At 42.3% G+C, this 20,375-nt stretch overlaps 1 protein-coding gene across 1 annotated transcript in view; it reads left to right on the top strand.

Annotated features, from left to right (window-relative positions):
- Positions 1–5,342: 5,342 nt before the first annotated feature.
- SLC49A4 (solute carrier family 49 member 4) overlaps positions 5,343–20,375 on the top strand; it is a gene marked incomplete at both ends in the record, with an annotated part of 64,672 nt that continues 49,639 nt past the window's right edge. Inside the window, one exon of the mRNA XM_082001726.1 lies at positions 5,343–5,712. Coding sequence (XP_081857852.1) covers positions 5,343–5,712 — 370 coding nt within the window. The remainder of the gene's footprint in view (positions 5,713–20,375) is intronic.

Below are 20,375 nucleotides of genomic sequence, written 5' to 3'. Positions count from 1 at the left end.
TACAAAGTTTCTTTATCTGTAAAGACCAAGAGCTGAATATCAGAAATGATCAAGGACACCGCAGTCCCAAATCTCCACTCAGATGTGCATAAACTCTTGTTCTAATCAGCTGCACCTGCTTTTCTGGAGACTGAAGGTGATCCTCAATTTTAGAAGAAACCATGACAGTGCTACTGCTTTGAATTTTGGAAGCTTCTTGCGATATGCAAATTTACCAAAACTCAGGATTTGTCAACCTATTATATCTGGAAAAGTCCTTTCAGTAGAGGAGTTTCAATATTTTCAGATCCCTTTTAAACATTAATGTCACCACGTCACCCATTGACTAATTCAATAGTAGTATTAGAAGCAATAATGTCTTCTATATCCAGTCTTCAAAAGCACATGGTATTTAGAAATTTAAGATAATCCCCTGAACATTAGCAAAACAATAAAACTGCAAAAGGTTAAAGTTGCACTTTTATACCAAGATATCCAAATTGCCTTACTGCTGCTCTTGTTGAAATACTCTAGTAGAAATCAAAATCTCTGGCTACTGGATCTACTCCCAAGAATCGCATTGTGTCTGTAATATGCATACAATAATTTAATCGTAAATCATATATGCCCCTGTTCAGAAAAGCACAGATACAGAAACAATCAATTTAGCCTCTTCTTTCTATACAGAATTACATGATAGGGAGTCACATTTCTAAACAGAGAAACAACATTTTGTGAGCATCGTGTTTTCAAATGGATCTGATCCCAAACACCTACCCAGACAAGGTCTTTAGAAGACTCATTTGGTGAGCACACGGCACACCTATTGTATGACAGCCAAGCATGACTAGCCAGACCAACAGAAACAAACTCCCTAATGTCTACATCATTAATTATATCAGAGCAATAATTAAGTTACTCCTTGCTGCTTAGATGTAAGACAATAGGAGAACAATGACAAAAATTCTGATCAGAAATGAGAAATCAGAAATGAGAAAGAATTGTTTGGGATCTGCTCTGTTTTGGGCTTGGTTCGGGCACCTTCCAATCTGTGTATTCTGTACCTTTCAGCATCTTTTCTCACCTTTCTTTTTCATTGAGAGGTAGACAGACTTCCAGCTCTAATGTCATACAATGATTTCCTTGTATTTCAAAAGGAAAACGGTTTTAGAGTGCTTGCTTTTTCTTTTTTACAGTATCAACAAGAAACGAAAAATACAGACACATCTTCAGCTTATGAAAGCTGAACAGTTTTAAGAATAAATTCAAATATCGGTGTTATCCAGTGGGCATTTATTTATACCTTTTGATTGCAGGCTGTGTATATCCATATTGCAAAGTGACCACTGTAGTGGAGATGATTCTAGGTTTGTGGTGAGCCAGAGCTCATTGCAAGGTCCTTTAGGGAGATGTGGGGTAGCTCCTTTATCTTGTGGATTCTACCTTTGTGGTTAGCCAATGAAAGACATCTCACCAGATTCCCTGTAGACCACACAGTAGATTTGTCACTGTAGCTCTCAAAAGGAATATGCAGAAGTCACACCTGACTTGGGCTTTGAGTCCTTGTGTTCTTGCTTTCATTTTATTCAGGGCTACCATGTCCAAGTAACTGCAAACAACATCAATAGAGTATTTTGCATCCCAAAGTTGTGTTAGGGAAATCCAGTTTCAAAGACTAGTGATTTTCTGTCTTGAAAACCTGAGAATGATGGGAATGAACTGAGTCACACAAGGATGTTAGGTTGAGTTGGGAATACAGGGTGAAAATGTCCACTTAGTCTCCTTGGGCTAGGACTGCCTCAGTGCAGATCTTATTGTTTCTGATGCCAGCAAGAAGAGCTAGTCATATTGCTCTGGAACTGGTCTGTCCATTGTGTCTCTGGTAAGAAATTGAGGGAAATCCCTGGAAAACAGTTTCTTTACGGATGCTGGAAGGAATATTCAGAATTGGCTAAACGCCACTTTTCAATCTTTGAATGAATATTGGGTCCTGCCCATTTTGTGCCAACATGCTTCTAGCCTTCGTAGGGTATGCAATCAATTGCTACTTGTCAGATTCCAAGATACAAGTTGACATAAGAAGTACAAGATTGTCCCCATGATGTTAGGAGTTGGTGGGAGAGAGACATAAGAAAGAAGGGGATGATGAAGTTCATTGAATCCCTCTGAGAAAGTCAAGTGGAGAGCAAATCTGTCAAAAACCTGATGACTGGAGAGAGCAAATGGCACTTCCTAATGTGCTAGGAACTGGGGGTTGTACCATGGCAGGGATACTCTCCTGGACTGCTCAGCTCAACCATTACATGATAGGTGTGTTTAAGCTGAATTAGACTCTCCAGGTGCCTCAAGGTTCTAACAAACCTGTCAAAGCCTTCAGTTTATCTTAATAAGCCAGGCTTAAATCAGCACAATCTAGGTGCCAACTTATAAGCAGATCAGCCAGGCCTGCCTCAGGGATGGGATGAGCATTTGGCAGCAATAAGAGCTTCAGACATATAATTTTTATCCGTCACCATCAGTCTATCAGAGCTTGAGGCCACCAGCTCATCCCAAGAAGAATTCCAGAAGGTTTTAGGCCAGACACAGGCAGACAGACATCAATAAGCAGATGCAAGCACCTTGAGAGCTTTCAAATTTGAAATGGAGGCACCTACCAATGGATATGGTATTGTGGTTGTGGCGATTAGTAACTGGATGGGCTTCTGTATCACAGTTTTGGATCTAGGCGCTGTTAAGTCTATGCAAGTCCTGCTATAGGCGTGAAGGTTCTGGGCCTGGAGACAAAATAACATTTCCACTTGCCTGAATATATGTGCACTTCATCTGATAATATTCAAATTTCTTTAGCTACATTATAATGAGGTTAAAGCAAGAAAAGATTTTCCCACCCCAAATATTACAAATGTCAGTAATGAGAACAGTAAAAATGTCACCACATGGAGAAAAGAGTGAAATTAGCATATTTAGAGAAGTATTATACCCATGAGTGAAATAATGCAATCAGCTAGCTGCAAGATAAAGCTAATTTGGTTTCCAACAGTTTATCAACAATGCACTGCTCCTTTACATTAACAAATTTAAATGGTGCCATATCCTGCAAACAAGAATAATTCACACAGAATATTACACTGTGTTAATTAAATAGCTGGAATAGAAAAGGTCAGGCCATGACTGAAAGATGTGCATATGGGTTGTGAAGCTATGAAAAGATAGAGTGATTTAAAATCAAGCAATTAAAATAAATTATTTATATCATGATTAAGTCAAGAGTAAATAACCCTACATTTTCTGAGCCTATTTTGACAGCTCCTTTCTTTTGCTGCTGTTCCTCAGAAATTTCTCTTTCTTGCTGACCCATGCAGGAGTCAAAATATCTTTAAACCCATCATAAGATGAGGTGGCTTGGATAAGTTATCAAAGAGTTATCCTGCTTACATTCAAGTTTCCATTTTAATATGCAGGTAGTGAGAGGCAAGAGGCAAGTTTTACAGTTAAAGGACAATGCAAAGCCCCACTTGCCTTATTTCTGGATGGGTTTTCTGTCAGTAGAACAGCCAAGAAACAGCCACAATTACTACAGCTAATTGAAATATGTTCAAAGAGAGAAATACTTTTTCACTTTGTTTACTTCTGCAAATGACAGCACTTTGTCTTTGGCACAATGCCACCAAATCAATTACATTAAAGTAGTAACATAGCCATTGTAAATTGAAAGAACATGTTGGCATGGGCTAAACTATGCTGACATGGTAATGTATGAAAAAGACCTAGTAAAACATGGAATTAATCTTACTTGGAGACTCAAAGTACTACTGGAATATGCACTGGTCATGACCAAATCTGACTCTCGTCCAATACTTTTACTGTATTTTAGTCACTACAGTTGTATACAGCAAGCTCAAATTTTAGTTTGTTACTATCCGTATGTCCCCCCATTATTTAATTGTGCACGAATTTTATTTTTCCTGGGGAATTTCCTGAACTTTTCTGACAAAATCTCATTTTCTTTTTCATCATACTTGAGATCCCCGTGGGATGGGTACCACGTGTGACGCTCATCAACAGGGACACATAGATACCGGGTCTAAAAACAGCCCACGTGGATCCCACTGTTCAGCCCTCCCCAATTAAGCACACAAGCATTTATCAAGGCAAATTCCAGACTTTTAAACAGAATGGCTAAACAAGCCAAACTGAAATACTTAAGTGTTTCAGGGAAGATGAAGCATTGTGCAGCATATGAGCCATGAATTTTATGACAAGTGCAGATGGTAGATGTACAGATAAATACTCACGCAACCTAATGGAATGAATATATACTTCCATCTATTTAAGAGATCAGTTTCTAATGAGCTTCGTGTAGCCCACATGACAGTATATTCATCTGAATAATTAAAAAATGTATTTAAGTGCAGGCTGTAACTAAATCCTACTGTTTTTTCCCCCCAAGCCGGACTGTGTCTGATTTGTATCCACCTCACCACAACACAATTTACTTTACAAGGGCCGATATGCCCGAGAAGCTTAACGGCAGTAGCCCCTGCGCGAAGCTACCCACGCTCACTGGAAGGCCAGCCTAGCGCAGCGCTAACAGGCCCGCGCCCACGGGACGTTTCGGAGGAGGAGCTGAAGGAGAAGCACCGAGGTCCCGCTCACGCCCCCGTTCCCGCCGTCCCGCGGCCGGGAAACAAGCCGGGCTGCCGGGCCCGGGCCTCTCCGCCCGCCAGGTCGCGCTAGGCCGCAGCGCGGCAGGCCCGGCGCGGGGCCCTCCGCGGCTGGGCGGGCGCGGAGGGGCGAGGGGCACCTACCCGGCGCGGGAGGAGGGCGGCTGTCCGCCTCGGCCATGCTCCGCCGGCTCTCCCTCCGGGGCGGCTCTGTCTGGCTCCCCTCGGCACCGCACTCACTAACGGAAAGGGGAGCCCGGCCCGCTGCGCGGGGCGGAGCCGCGGAGGCAGCGTGACGGCCGGGACTGGCAGCGGCCGCGAGGCGGGGGCTGTCCCCGTCCCCTCCGGAGTCGCCCGAGCGGCCCCCTCGCCCCTAGCGGCGGCTCCCGCGGGCTGCCCCGGGACCCGAGTCCCCTCTCCCCGCGGGGTGACGGCCCGGGGGACCCAGGGGCTTCCCCGCCCCGCACGACCCCACGGGCCGCGGCTGTCGGCCGGCTCGGCTCCCTCCCCGCAGGCGGCAGTCCCGGCTCTCCGCCCCGCCGCCGCTTCCCTCCTCCCCTCGCTGGCGGAGGAGGGAGGCGGCCGGCCGCCCTCCCCGACCGCGCATGCGGCTGTGCCGGGCCGGGGCAGCGCCGCCGCTCTCGGGGGTTGAAGTGTGGGTGTCCCTGCCCCGGCCCCGTCCCTGGCGGGCCCCCACAGATGGGCCTGAGCTGGAGCAGCGCGGAGGAGCGGCAGCCCCTCCTGCCGCCGCCACCACCACCACAGCAGCAGCAGCGGCGGCGGCCGCAGCCGCGGGGGCCCGCGGGGGGCCCGGCGGCGCCGGTGGCGGTGCCGGTGCGGCGGCTGGCGCCGTTGGCGGGCCGTGTCTACGGGCAGCGGTGGCTGGTGCTGCTACTCTTCTCGCTGCTGGGCTTCGCGCAGGGCCTGGTGTGGAACACCTGGGGCCCCATCCAGAACTCGGCCCGCCTGGCCTTCGGCTTCAGCGGCTGGGACATCGCCCTGCTCGTCTTCTGGGGGCCCATCGGCTTCGCGCCCTGCTTCTTCTTCATGTGGCTTATGGACAAGAAGGGTGAGCGGGGCCGGTGGCGACGGGGCCGGGGGGTCGGGCCTCCCCGCCCTGCTCCTGCGGCTTCCCCCGGGACAGGCGGGGATGCCGTGGCCACGGCCCGCCGACGCCGCGGTGAGGGGCGGCGTGTGGTGGTCTTGAGGCCGAGGGAGGGGGTACCGCCGGCCCGGGGACACCCGTTGCGCTTGGGGCTAGTGGCTTCGGCCTTAAAATGGGATGACTAATACTTTAAAGGCACCATGAGTGCTATTTTCAGTACACTGCTCAAACAGAGGCATATCAAAGGCCACTCACAAGGAAGGTACTTAAGCTGTTCCTAAAGCTAAGAGGAATTACGGCATCTTGGTCATGGCTGAAGTGTGGATCTGGAGACGCACTTCCTTCTGGAGCTGCCATGTGGGTGTTTGACCTGGAAATGGTCATGTTTTCTGGCAATCGGCTGTAAAACAAACACCCGTGTTGATGTTTGGAGCAGGTAAAGGCCATGCTCAAGGTAGCCACTGCATCTTGAAAGAAATACTTCATTTTTAAAAGCAGACTGTACACAAAGTTGGTGATTGGCTTTTAGTTGCACAAGGGCGATGCAAAGACAGCGAATGTATACCAGAAGTTGCACTCCAGGGTTTCAGAATACAAGCACGAGGGACAGTTTCCTGTCACGTTCAGGCCGTTGTGTCGTAGTAGCAAACTTCTGAAAACGGCGTTTGTCTCTGGAGAGCTTCTCCAGGGCCTGTGCAGTTCATCTGCGGTCATGCCGGGGATCGCTCCGGCGAAGTCAGGTACCTGTGTTTGCAGATATTTGAGCTTTTGGGCCTAAATCCAAGGCATTGGATTTAGTCTTTTAAGCATTTAGTCTTTTAATTCCTATTTAAACAGGCTTCTAAACAGGAGATAGGAGCCTACATACCTGTGCGGCTCCCGATGTTAAGTGCTACTCATTCCATTTATTTAGGAATTAATAGCTCATTTGTGGGGAGGGAAAGTGGGAAAGTGAAGACAGGCAGGGAGAAAAGTTGTAGCTGAGAAGGCCTGTGTCTTGATATAGGAATTGCTTTTCCTAAAGCTGAAGAGGTGTTGGGGGAATAAAACCTAGTGGGCTGAAAATACACTCTCCAAATGAGTCCGTGGTGGCTGTACAGCCAGTCTCCTCTCAAGCAATTTAGACTTAAGTTGACAATGTCTGTCTAGACTGCTGTAATTGTTGTTAATTATCTTAAAATTAAAGGAAGTTGTTTTGTTTTGTACAGTGAAGACAATGACTCCGTTCATGGTACAAAGGAAATAAAGCTGAACTTGAACCTCTGCTTGTAGAAACAAATCTGTATTTTTATTTCTTCATTTTCTATAAAGTTGATTCTAAACTATGCAAAAAAAAATACTGGAAAAGTTTCAAAGCAACTCATGGAGGAAGAAACATCAGTGTTTTGTTGTTTCTTTAATGTGATTAGTAATGAAGCTTCTGGATTTCTTGGTTTCGCATGTAGCTTGTTTTAATGAGAATATGTATACAAGTGTTTTCCTCATTACCTTAACCGATTGCTTGGGTGTTTTTCTTTCTTCTTCCTTTTTTTTTTTAATTACCCCATGTTCATTGGAGATACTGATATGAACTACTCCTTTCCTCTCACTTTGTTGCTTTCTTTGTTGAGAGAATTTTGGTTGATAGCCTAAATAGAGCATCTCAACTCCTCAGCTTTATGCATTAGGAGCATGTAAGGGCTCCGGAGCATGTTCATTGCACAGCAGCAGATTTTAGAGGGGCTCTGTTGTATTTCATGCTGTTTCTGAGTCTGGATGATTCCCACAGAGAATGTGGTGCTGCTAACTTTGGAAGTGATGGTGGAGTCCTGCCACCTGATTTCCCGTAGAGCAAAGAGGAGAGCTTACTGCTGCCCAACTCTCCCATGTGGCACGTTTCCACCCGAGGCATGCTGTGGCGAGGTATCTGCTCTTTGGAGTACGCATGTTCCAGAACGAGTGTGACTCTACTACTTTGAAGCTGTGAAGTTAGTTGGGCGTGATCTTGCAAGGGCAGTATTTCACTTGCTTAGGGGTACAAATGCTGTTTGTTACACCAAACCTACTCTCTATACCAAAAATACAGAGAAACGGCGCCATTTACTCTCCTGGCTTCAGTCATCTGTCACTGGAGCTAGCTAGTGAAGGAACTGTCAGGAAAAAAATGTATTTGCGAAGTGTCAACATGTAAAACCTGGCATGTATCAGAAGTAGATGTAGATGATGCATGTCAGAATTTGAGAGGGGATTCTGCTGTTAGATAGTCCTATACTTCACAGTCAGAGGTATATCTAACTGATACTGATACATAGCTGCCTGCTGTCAGTTAAGTCTGATCTTATGTTAAGATGCTTCAGACGAAGTCCAAAAGTATTTGTCATTTTGATTTTTAGTTGTTCATTGTACCGTATAGTTTGAAACATCAATCTGTTTCCATATCAAACTTCTGTTGTATTATTTGTGCACCTGTTTCTTATTTCAGTGCTGCTTATAAGGATTCGGTCATTTTATTTTTTTTTTGACCTTTTAACTCATTAGAAGTTGAAAGATTGACTATTCAGCAATAGGCATGTTAATAATCCTACTTGGAAGAAGCATTTCTTGGGCTGTGTGATTCAGTTCCATCACGGATTCTCAGAAGGTGTGGGGTCTTCTGCAAAGAGAAATGTTTACTTGTACTGCTGTTTATCTTTATATAAGGTATGCTAAGTAAGCTGCAAATTATCTGTTCTTTGGTTCTGTATAGAAGGGATCCAGAATGGGGAATTTATACTTTTTTTGTTTTCTAACTGTGAAGGGTTTCTTGGCCTTTGTGAGCTTTTCCCTCCTGGCCTACCAGGTGTGTCTGCTGGATTTTTTTTGTGGAGGCCTGTTTGCAGGTGACACAGGTAATGCAGCTGGAGAATGGGAGGAACATGTGGGCTGGGGAAGGTGTGTAAATGGTGGCTCTTTTGGCTCCCTGGGGCATTTCTGTGGGAGATACTACAGGCAAGTGTTTGCCTCCCCCAAGGACTCCAGTAACACAGAATGGCTGGTGGTGTCAGAAGCAGCATGACAAACGGTCTTGGTTGGCTAAGCCCACATTGCTGTAGATCTATAGGGATTTCCTGGTTTTTATGAAATTGAGGGTGAATTTTCATGAGGAGAGTAGTGATGGTTTTAACAAGCCTGTATTTGTGAAAAATCTTACTTGAAGGTCTGAACAGACTCAGTAGGAATAGGCAATTTTTGGAAGGGTGTTAACACTGTGGTTTAAAGGGTTTTTTGAGGTATTGGAGGAAGCCTGGATTTAGCTGGTGTTTCTGTAAGGCATGTAAATTGAAAGCTAGTTCGTATTTTTTGCTGAGCTCTTGTTATTCTCAAAAATATATTCATTTTCAGATGCTTAGCAAGGCTTACGTATCAAAGCTGGAAATTCTTTGGGGAGGAAGCCCTCCCAGCTTCCTCCGGCTGAATGGAGACTTCTGCCAGTTGTGCACTTCCCCAGGAGCTTGGGGGAGCTTTCCATGCTCCTTGGCTGGGTGCTGTAATAGGGACAGTGGTGGCATCCGTAACCTTTCATAGTCCTGTTCTGGGATGGGTGCATGTTGAAACTCAGGAAGTAGGTTTGTGTGCATCATTTTTGAGTATGTGCCAGTTTGAAGCAGGTTTGAAAACTCTTTTCTGTAAGTAGAACTACAGGTGTTGTCTTGGATGGTTGGTTTCTTGCTGAAGAAAGGTCAAAAGATGGAGTGTGCTGTGGAGCTACGTGTGTCTTATCTGGTGCATTTTCTTTAGCAGTAGGATTAGCGAGTCCTTGTTTTAATGATAATTACTTTTAGAGATTCAATAAGACTGAAATTAAATGGGAAATTACTGCAGTGTGCCGTTGGATGGACCCTTGTTGTTTACATGATTAAAATTAGCTACAATTTGTCACATGATGCTTGAGTGTTTATGGATGTTTTGTGCCTTGAGTGTTTCATTTCCTTGGAACTGTAAATAAATAAATATAAACACACAGAACTGTTAGGATGTTTATGTATCTAACTTGAAACCGAAAGCTTACATACTTCTATGGATCTAGTTCACTGGGATTTTTTATTAGTTAAGTTCATATTTACAAGATGAGACCTAGAAGCAGTAGATAATGTCAGTCTTTATTATGTTCCCATATAAGCAAGAAAAGGCAATGAAGAATGAAATACCTTATGATAATTTACCTTAAACAAATTGAATAGAGTGATGATTTTTTCATTAATTTTTGGAATACAGCGAACACAGTTTTATATTGAGTTCAAAGAAATATGACATATTACTTGTAAAAGTGAAATTTAATCTGTTTCTTGGTCCTTTCTTATAAAATCATATATGCTTATATGGGTTGTGTAGTCATTCTTAGTAACTTTATTTTGCTGAAATTAAATTTACATAGCATTGTTATCCTGGTGATAAAATTATAAAGTAGAGAGAAAACTTCAATAATCAGATTTTGTTTTTTAATGGAGATTGGCTTGTCTATTGAAACCATGAATGTTTTTACTTTTATGAATAGTTATTCCTTTCCTGAATATCAAACTCTTGACTTCATTGCTGTCTCTTAAATCATGCTTCTCAGTTTTCTTCTCTGAGCCATTTAATAGTTCTTATCTCTTCCACCTGGGAATTCTGAGGTTAAATCCTTTAATACAGTCTGACAAAATAGTAATGAATATTGAGTATGAGTACTAAATTGGGCCTCACTAATATAAAAACATCTTGATAACTAGTCTCTGTACAAAACAAACTACACCTGATGGATAAAGAGAATTCTACATAGCACCTTTTATGTTTGAAGTTCCCAGGTTGTGCCTGTGCTACATGCATGGAAACACTAATTTGACTTTCAGGGGACCTTTGGACTTGTCTGAGTCACATCTAGGGTCACTGAGAAGGGAGAAGACTTAAAGTTTACTTGTTCTCCCCCTAGATTTTCATCTAGGAAGTGTTTGTGAAATTCCTTTGGTTTTATTTTGAGAGATGTGAACGTGGGTACAGAGAGCAAAGAGGAAGCAGGATGTTGTTCCAGAAGTCAGTGGAAACATGAATGGTCAAGTGAAGCCAACCGATGGGGAAGAATTTCTTTATCTTAACTGTTTCCACTGCGCTTGGTATCTTGGGGTCCTTGTCTGTCATTCAGGTTCTTGGGCAATGTCGTAGTAAATATAAATTGGAGCACGTTACTAATAACTTAGAAAAATTGCAGCAGGTCTAGTTGCTGATAGGTATCACTGTTGATATAGATGGACTGTGTCAAGTACTTCCCATGGTGGCACTCTCAAGAACATGCAGAGTTTTTAATGGAAGTTTTCATAGTTCTGTCATGTCACAAGCGATCATAAACACATGGGATTTTGGTTAACAGAAGGACAAAAATGGGTGAATCATGAGCCTTTAAAGTCTGACTGTTTTCACCTTGTCGCAAAGAAACACATTTTCAGCTCCTCTTTGTTATGATCTCAGAAATAAGAGTTTTCTTATCTCGGGTGCGGGACTGTGAGATATATGCCAAATATTTCAAAATGACCAATCTGTAGTACCAAAGCTGTATATATTTGGTGAAAAGGCAAGTGATTGATGCACTTTAATGAAACGCAAAAGAAATTTGAAGGAAAATATCTGTTTTAGCCCAGTCTGTTCTCTTCCATCCTATGGACATATTTTACTGCATGCTATGAATGATGCATATTTTGTTGTCTTATAAGCGATACAGATCCACACCTATCAAATTCTGTGAAAGGGATTAATTTTCCTAAGCTAACAAATCTTGGAATAGATGAGATGAGTTGTTGTTTTTCATGTGGAAAGATGAAAGAAGCAATTAGAGAGCTGAATATAGAGAAATCCCACTAGAGCAGATATTTGATCAGCTTGATTTTACAAAACTTATTTTGATGAGTTGCTGGTGTGTGTGTTTCTATAAACATGCTTTTCTTCTACACCAGCAGAAGAAAAGAAAAAGGAGGACTGGACTAAACTTGGCTTTTGTTGCTTAATTTTCTATACTGTGGCTGCATGAAAGTCCACAGAGCATTTGTGCAAGTGCTTGCAAAAGTGAGGACTCATTAGAGAATTGATTGGCCCACACTCACTGGAGTCAGGCATGCTGCAAAAGACCACTTGAGATACACAGAATGATTAGCAACATAGAGTGGTTTAATTACGATCTGATAGGTTGTATTAACTTGATGCTACTGTGATTCATCATAGTAATACTGGCTTGATTGTTAGCAGCTCTTCCCATACCTCCTGTTGGGCCTGGGTGAGTGGAAAGCATCAATCATGGCTGTAGACAGATGTCCTCTTCTGGAGCTCTTTCTGCTAGATGGTATCATCCCCATTCTCTGCTTTGTACTGTGTTTCCACAGACATTTCTCTTTATACTGCTGCCTTTAACACAATGCCCGTGCTCTTTGCACTCTTCACACACTTCTTTGCAGCCGTGGCAGTGGTGCTAGGACAGCTGTTTGAAATGGCACGCACTGAAGAATATCAGGAAACTGCATGCTGCATTTGACACAGCTTTGTCGTGATGGAAAGTAGAATCCGAACATGTTTGTGTAGCTCCTGTGAGAATAGTAATGGCCATGTTATCTGAGGAGAACGTTATCTTGAGGCCTTGGCACACTGAACATACAGGCACAGCGAGCGTGGGGTATGTAACTTGCTATACCTTGAGGTTGGCAGATTGATGAATAGGGAAGTAATTTACCAGTGTAAAATATATCTTACTTTTATTATGCAGCTGTTAACACAAGCAGTATTAAAGCACTTAGACACCCCAGAACTGGGTCAGAACGCAGTTCCAGGTAGGAAGATATTTTGACAACACTAGCTTTTAGAAGTTGACTATGGAGAGTATAATTCTAGGGCACTGTGCACTGGTATCTCCCCTGTTGTATGCTCGTGTATTTTTCACTACCCCTCACAACTTTCTCTTGACTCAAATCCCTCCTAATCTGACTACTTCCTCTACTGTATCTCCTGCCTTACCTGTGTGTCTCCTTGCTGTTGTAGTGTGCCCATCTTGTCCTCCAACTTTCCTCCATCCCCCACTCTTCCTGCTTGTTGAGGAGTAGAAGAGGTTGGATGTGAGAAGCTCAGGGCTCAAAGGAGTGAGAGCAGATGTGAGAAAAGCCCTTGGATGGGTGGGAAGATATAGAAAGAAGGTGAGAGTATGGGACAAGGTAGTGAGTGGGTGAAGCACGGGATGCACAGATGCAGAAGCGAGATCTAGTGCTGGAGGGCAGGGAGTGGTGTGAATGGGAAAGGTAGAGGAACAAGCTGAGGAGGCAGCACAGGGAAAAGGATGCTGAGTATCTTCCTTTTTGAGTGAGCAAGAGGTGGTAGTAAACATGACTTGGGTAGCTAGCAGCAAATGATGGGGGTGGCGGGTGCCTGCACCCCTCCTGGGCTGCCTGTGCAGCACCCCAGCTGCAGGTCAGCAAACACAGCTTTTGTGAAGCTGAGAAGCACTTTTAAAGCCAGGAGCTGGGAAGTGTCTTTGAAGGCAGTTGACTTTTTGCCTTTTCTTATTGCCAGTAAAGGTCCCAGTCTTTTGCCTCTGTACAACCCAACCTCTGAACTCAGCCTGGCAGTGCCTCATGTTGGCCAGAAGGTATATTTGGTCCTTCCTTCACCCTCCCCTTCCCCGAGGCACCCCGGGCCACAGCCACCTGCTCGCTGAGGGGCTCCCCAGGTGCTGCCAACACAGAGGAGGGTGGCTGTTCCTTCTTGCGTGGGTCTGGTCATGACAGATGTCTGGCTTCGTGATGGACGCATGATGGGGATGCTGGGGTGGATGTGGCCACACTGGCTGGTGTCTCTCCCCTTCTGGAACACCTTGTGGAATGGGACAGAAAATGCTAAAATATCGTCCACTGCCTTGCTGCATTTTAAAAACATTTATATTTTGCCAATCTCCTTTCTTCTAGAGGTTTATAACAGTGTGGCAGCTGTGCTATGTTAAAGGTAGCTCGTACTAACTTCTATAACACAGATAACAACAATAATTCCACTGTTATCAAAGTCCTTTGGGCTTTCTCATAGATTCTTATTACGGAAGTAGTAAAGTACTTGGGAAAGTTGTATTGCATTTGTTTTGCTAGCTTTATATTTATACTGTATATATAATTCCTAGCTATTGGTTTATAATACTGTTAAAGAGAAAAAAAGAGTAGATCAGTTCTTGGCCTACAAAAGCTGAATTTGCTTCCTTTAAAGAAAACCAACCGATTCTGCTTCCTTTAAAGAATTAATATGATGTTAATTTTTTCCTATTGGAAGAAACTAAATATGAAAAAAGACAGACCATTTTCATTTGGTAATACTGATCTAACCCTGCTTAACTGATTTCTAAATTCTAGGAACGGCATTACTATTGCACAAACAAAACAAATTTTATTCATTATTTTTGGCCGATGTTGTTTTTAGGAGTTAGTTTCATGTTATGTTTTAGATGTGAAAAACAAATTTGAAGCAAATGTAAAAATTAGGTTCATTACTTGTTAATAAAGTTCAGCTATTTTCTGCATTGCCAGTTTCTACCCTCTTTTTTTTTTTTCTGGTGAGAAATGCCCTGCTTATGGGAAAGGAGCCACGTAAACCAGTAGTATTTGCTTGCCTTTTCACAGCTGAAGAAGTGGATAGCTCATAGTGCAGGTCCTGAAATAGCATTCTCTGTTGTGAAAATTTATAGTCTGACATTGCCAAACAAAAATATTTGGTTTAAAACCACCCAAAAACCAAAGTCAATGCTGAGATGAGCAGAAGAAAATTTAATAAACATGATGTTTCAGTAATTCTCTGTTAGAATATTTTGTAAATTTTCTTGGAGAATGTTGTTTGAGTTCTCCCAGTGGCAACCCCGTGTAGCCTCAGCTGAGCAGACCAAAGACTTCGCTGGTACAAGTTTCCGTAAGGATTTTTCTAGTTGTAATCCTGGGGCAAGGGAAGTCATGACTTGCTCTGGTTTTCTCTCAGTGATGACATTCACAGCTATTCCATCACTTCCTGCCACAATTTTGTTTTTTAATGCTTCTTACATGTATGGGCTATTGTGGCTCTGTAGCCATGCTGTAACTATAATTATGCTGCAGAAGCTTGTGATCGGTGTTCCAACTTCCTCAAAAGCAACAAATTAAGCTTTCTCATGCAGATTTGTAGTAGAGAGGATTTTTAGATTTTTCCTCTTTTCAAAGCTGGAGATCCATATGACTTAGCCTTGAGGGTGTGATGTGTTTTGAAAGTGAGAGGTCTTCTGCTTTTTGCAAAGTCTGCTGATGTTTTTCTGGAATACAAGATGTCAACTACAACTGCATTTAGAACCTTTTTGTTTTATTTGGTTATTTTTGATGAACACCATCCCTTTTGAATATTTGAGAAGGTGGAGTTGTTATATTTTAACTGATTAATCACATGAACCTAAAGAATTGATCAGGAGCCTCAAAAAATGTAATGGGTTTAGTTCCCATTACAATGCTGTAAAGGGTGTCTTTTAGGATGAACCATGTACCTTAAATAGTGCCTGACACATTTTAATGTTAAAGTGACGTTGAAACTATTCACAGAGAGGAAAATTGAAAGCTTACTCCAGTGACCTTTCCTACAAGTCACACTCGCATGGATTTTGCGTCAATGGGACTCTTAAAGCTCTATTTTCCCCCAACTTGCAGCAGGGAGAGTAAAAAGGAGAAACTTTGCACTTAGTGTCCTGCTTAGCGGATGCACTAGGCAGTGTTTAGCGTGGCTACCAATTCTTGCTGCATGGTTGCTTCTTGATACCCTGTTGTGGTAAAGCTAAATGCTTCTGTATTTCTTAAAATGAAGAATTTCATGCACTGTTGGGTGGTGCGGGCAAGTACCACTAAGATAATGACAGAACATCTTCCCTCATAGATGCATACAAGAGAGATTGTTTTTCCTCTCTGTCACCACAGGTAGGGATCTGTAGTTAGTTGTGTTGTAATTAAGCCTGCTGTGGAATCGGGAGTCCTTGAAATAAGTGGGAAGAGAAAAGAAAAAGCTTCCCTCCACCTTGTTTGGTGCTGAAAGGGCTTGGGTTGTTGGCATTCGTCCAGGAATACAACAGCGAGAGCCAGAGCCAAGGCTTGTTATACTTTCTCTCAACTTGTAATAAGCATGCATAATTTAGCTTCAAAATTAGTGAAGAGGCTTAGTCCCTGACTGCATTATTAGCTATTTTTGTTAGTTGATCTGCATTTCTCTCTGGATGTATACACTAGCACATGCAGACACACATGCATGCCCCATTACGTAGTTTTTCAGTTTATCAAATGGCAAAGATGGATTAAATGATTCACCCAAATCTTCCTGTTTCAGTAAATATTGGAGTTGAGAATAGAAAGCAGGTACCTGAGGTGAAGGAAGAAACAACTCTTACAAGTCACAGATTCAGTAAGCACTCAAATAGCTCTTTTTTTTATGTATCTCAGCACTGCACTGATCCCAGGTGAAGAAAAGACCTGATTTACTAGCCTTTCCAATACTAATGGTGAGATTGGCTCCTGTTTCCATGTGTTTATAGCCTGAATAAACAAGGCGTGGGGCTGGGGGGAGAAAAGTGAAGCAGAAGATAAGTAGCCTGCCCAATTTCATAAGGCATGTTGAGAGGTGCAGGTCCCACTGCCCCAGGCCAGTGTTCTTCTCTGTCAGAGGCACTCTGCAAGGGTTAAGAGAGGTCCATTGCACTTGGATTAGTTGCAGATAAAATGGATGCTCTCTGCAGTACAATGTGTAATATCAATAAATAGCTAAAATAATGGGTATCTTTGAAGTCAAGAAACATGGTATTAAAGAATAGCGGATATTTTAGTAAAGAGTCTAAAACTGATTCTAAAATCAGCATTTTGATCTTCAGGCAAATACTACTCAACTCAGCGCTTTGTTTATCTGTTCAGACAAAATGTCAGTCTCTGGACTGATAAATAAAATTTACAACATTGTAGAAACTTGCAATGCAGATTTTTAATCTGCATCTTTTGCCATTTGTTTTTCCATTGTTGAAGTTAAACTGCTAGGATGCTTCAAAAGCCTTAGCTGACATATGTAAGGAAACTTCAATACTTGTGAACTACCTTTTTATATATCCAAAAGCTCATATTAAACCTGTTCGGTTCTTGAAATCGAGACTACTTTATTTACAGTACCAAACTTCTAAACTGCTGCACAAACTCTGAAATACTTGCTTTGCATTTACAGATATAGTCTGCCACCAACTGTGGTTAAATCCATGTTAGTGGAGGTAACTTTGCAAGACACCATAGAAGAACTTGGGTCATTAAGTTTGGAACAACTAAGCTTAGAGGAGTAGATAGTTGGAGAATTAAGCTATACTTTCCTTGACACCATTTTAGAGATTATGTGCTTGCCTAATATGCTGAGATGATCTTAAAACAGGATGTGTCCCCTAATCATATTATCTTGACCTAATTGATGCAAACGAGACAAAGGCACACTGCATCCTCTTGACATCTTTGTGATAGCTTGTTTTTCCTTCTAACAAGTGCAGTCAAGTTCTTGTATCTAGAGTAAGAAGAAAAATAATTATTTTAATATGCTTTAATGAATGTTAAGGCAAAAAAAACCCCGAACTAAAAAAACCCACCCCCATAATGCAAGAAGAGTATTTACAATACAAACCAGAAGTGAGTGGAGCAGTTAAGAGTGTGAATACATAAGTATCTCGGTTCCCTTACAGTCAGGATGCACGTAGAGAAAGATAGAGCAGCGCAAGAATTGCCGAGTGGTTGTTTGATTGTCATAATAATTCTCAATTGCATTATACTTAGCTTTGCTTCTCACAATTATGTCCTAGCAGCTTCTGTATTTGTTTTGGTTATTACATGTGTTCAGTCATTTCCGTCAAGACGACTGTCTTCTCTTTGAAACGCTTGGCTGGCTAAATTTTATGCTTTGAGTCTCTTAATTTTATTGGGATTTTTTACAAAATTCTTAACTAACCTCAAAATTCGGGAGTGATGTTGTTCTTTCAAGGACTCATATGACAACATTTCTGCAGACAATGCAATGTTTTTAATTTGAGAGTTATACTGAAAAAAGGAGCAGTGGGGATGAGCGTTGGCCCTCGTATTTTCAGTTTTGCCCACAGCCTTGCTCTGTCCAACACGTGCTAGCAGCAGAAATCACTTTATCTTTGGGTCAGATCTGGTCCCTGGCACCAGTCTTTCTTCCTGGTTTGACAGAGACTTCCCTGTGGGTTCCCTGGCATGGCTCATGATGACACTTCTGGTATATTGGCTCTTCTGAATTTCTGACCCTGACCAGAAAGTCTATATCAAACCACAAGAACTATTTTACTTGAAACTGCTGTGTTTATACATACAAAGTTTGTTCCCTCAAATTTAAAGTTTGCAAATGAATTAATTTATAAGAAATTTCAAACTCCTCCTGGTAGCCTGAGTGTTAAGCAGGCAGCTATTGCTGACAGATTCTCTTACAACAGCTGTAAGAAATTATAAAGAGAAATTGCCCCTCTAAAGATCATTACCTCCTACATCTGCATTTCAAGAGGTTTCTAGTACATATTTTGTCTGGGAATCCCAATCTGCCTACTATTTATGTCAGATGGAAATGGAGCACAGTGTCTAGTGGAATCTGCCCTTGCCATGCAATCCTCCAGTGAAAGGTGAAACTGGGCTGTGTTGTAGGATTTGTACAGGAAAAGGTCTTTTTGTATCCTAGGCAAGACTGGGGCATGAATATAGCTGGGAGTCTGATTTATTTCAGACAGGTCTTGTATGATAGAGCTTGGTTCTTACTACTTGATACCAGAAGGATGCTGTCACCTGTCGTTGCAGAATGCTTAAATTAGGTCACTAGGAGTTTGTTTCATTTTCAATCAGAAGAAAAATACTCAAGGCCTAAAGCTTTTCAGTTGACATTTGGATGCTATTTTGGCAGTGCCACATAGAGCCAGGGGAACAGATGGAAACAATTGGCTTCAGTTTATTTTAAAAAGACAACTTATGAAAGACAGGGCAATAACAGAAGCATCATGTAGCCAGAGAAGAGGGAGATCCAGGTTGGGCTTAATAGCACCCCATGACACCTTGGCCATCAAACTAGGAGTAATTTTTTATTAGCTACATATGACCTGGTAGTTGTTCTCTCTTGCATGCAGTCTTTGTATTTGGTTCCCAATTTTTCTAGCTTCTGAGTGTAGTTATTGCTATTCTTGAGAATGTATTTATTTTCCATTGAGTTTCCAAACACAATTTATGCTCCTCTGCAATCAAGTGCTTTTGTGGAATCCAAGGCAGGCCCGATAGACTCATTTTTCAAGTTTGTTCTGTGTGTTAGCAGAAAGATTGGGACCACGTCTTTGCTATGAAGTCTTTTCACATCAGTGAAAATGTTCTTTTCTTTTGAGAGTTGTATTACTTGATGCAAGGATGAGGCCTCGGAAGGAGGATTGCTGCTTGTCCTCCTTAATGACGGTAGTCAATTTGGCAGAGTGCAGCCACAACAAAAGTTTTATTTACTGTGTGTTTAGTAGAAAGGTAGCATTTTCTGGGGGGAGTATTTTAATAATGATAAAGATAACTGATGTTATGAGAGTAAATAGCACAGCTATTAGTATAATTTTGCTAGAATTACATTTAAAATACAAAGATTTTTGGAGAAGTAGATGATGATGAAGAATGAAGTTCTGCACAGAGCTTTCAGGATTCCCTGACAAAGTAAGCTGTTTAATCAAGCTTTTGTTTTATTATGCCTAAATGTAAAGGCACACATTAAGGAGGACGAGAAACAGACCCATCCTATGCAATGGAGAATTGGTATTCAGCAAAGAAATCCATTTAAAAAAGGATGCTTGCACAATAAGGAGGGTATTTATATAAGACCCAAACCAAATTCCCAGGACCAAAGAAAAATTGTGAAAGACTTGGAGCTCAGTCCTTTGCTTACGGAAGCCAAAGGTAAAGGTTCTTTTTTGTAGGTTAATTTCATAGAAGGAAAAATTGCAAGAGCCTGCACTTTGCTTTGTCAAGAAAGGCAAATCAAGAATCGGTATGAAAACTGAATTTGCTTTAAATTGGAAGCAAGAGCACAATTTAACAGTGAATTGTTGTAATGGCTGTTGAAATTGGGGAGTTTTTCATTTCCTGGTGTGTATGCATCAAGACACGATTTTTTGTTTGTTTGTTAGATGTGGTTTAGGTAAAATAATAGAGTAGTTAAGCAAGTCCTCTCAGTTCAGTGTCAGAACGGACCATTCTTGCTCCCAGCCTGGTCTTTAAAATCTGCGAAAATGTGCAGCAGGCTCATGTCACTCGTTCCTAATTAGAGCCTTGCTGTGCTCTGTATTTGTGAGGACTGATTTTAGTACCTGCAGCTGAAGTAAGGAAAGCCCTCAAACATTAATGCCTCTGGGAGCGGGGGGTGTGAGCTGTATGAGGGAAATCCACTGCTGCCATGCCGGGCGGAGGGCTGAATCCGTCAGCCTTCTCTCTGTCCGAACTTCCATTAATCTTAGCAGAGAGGTGAAAAGTGTCTGTTCTGCACACCCAACTGGAAGTTCTCCCCCCAAGATGGCTGCTTCATTGCAGGGGGGGGAACCAAACCCAAACAGTATCTGCCATTTGTGT

This window comes from Phaethon aethereus, assembly GCF_964289735.1.
Source record: "Phaethon aethereus genome assembly, chromosome: 6".
NCBI lineage: Eukaryota > Metazoa > Chordata > Aves > Phaethontiformes > Phaethontidae > Phaethon > Phaethon aethereus.
This window is presented reverse-complemented; position numbering and strand designations above follow the sequence as displayed.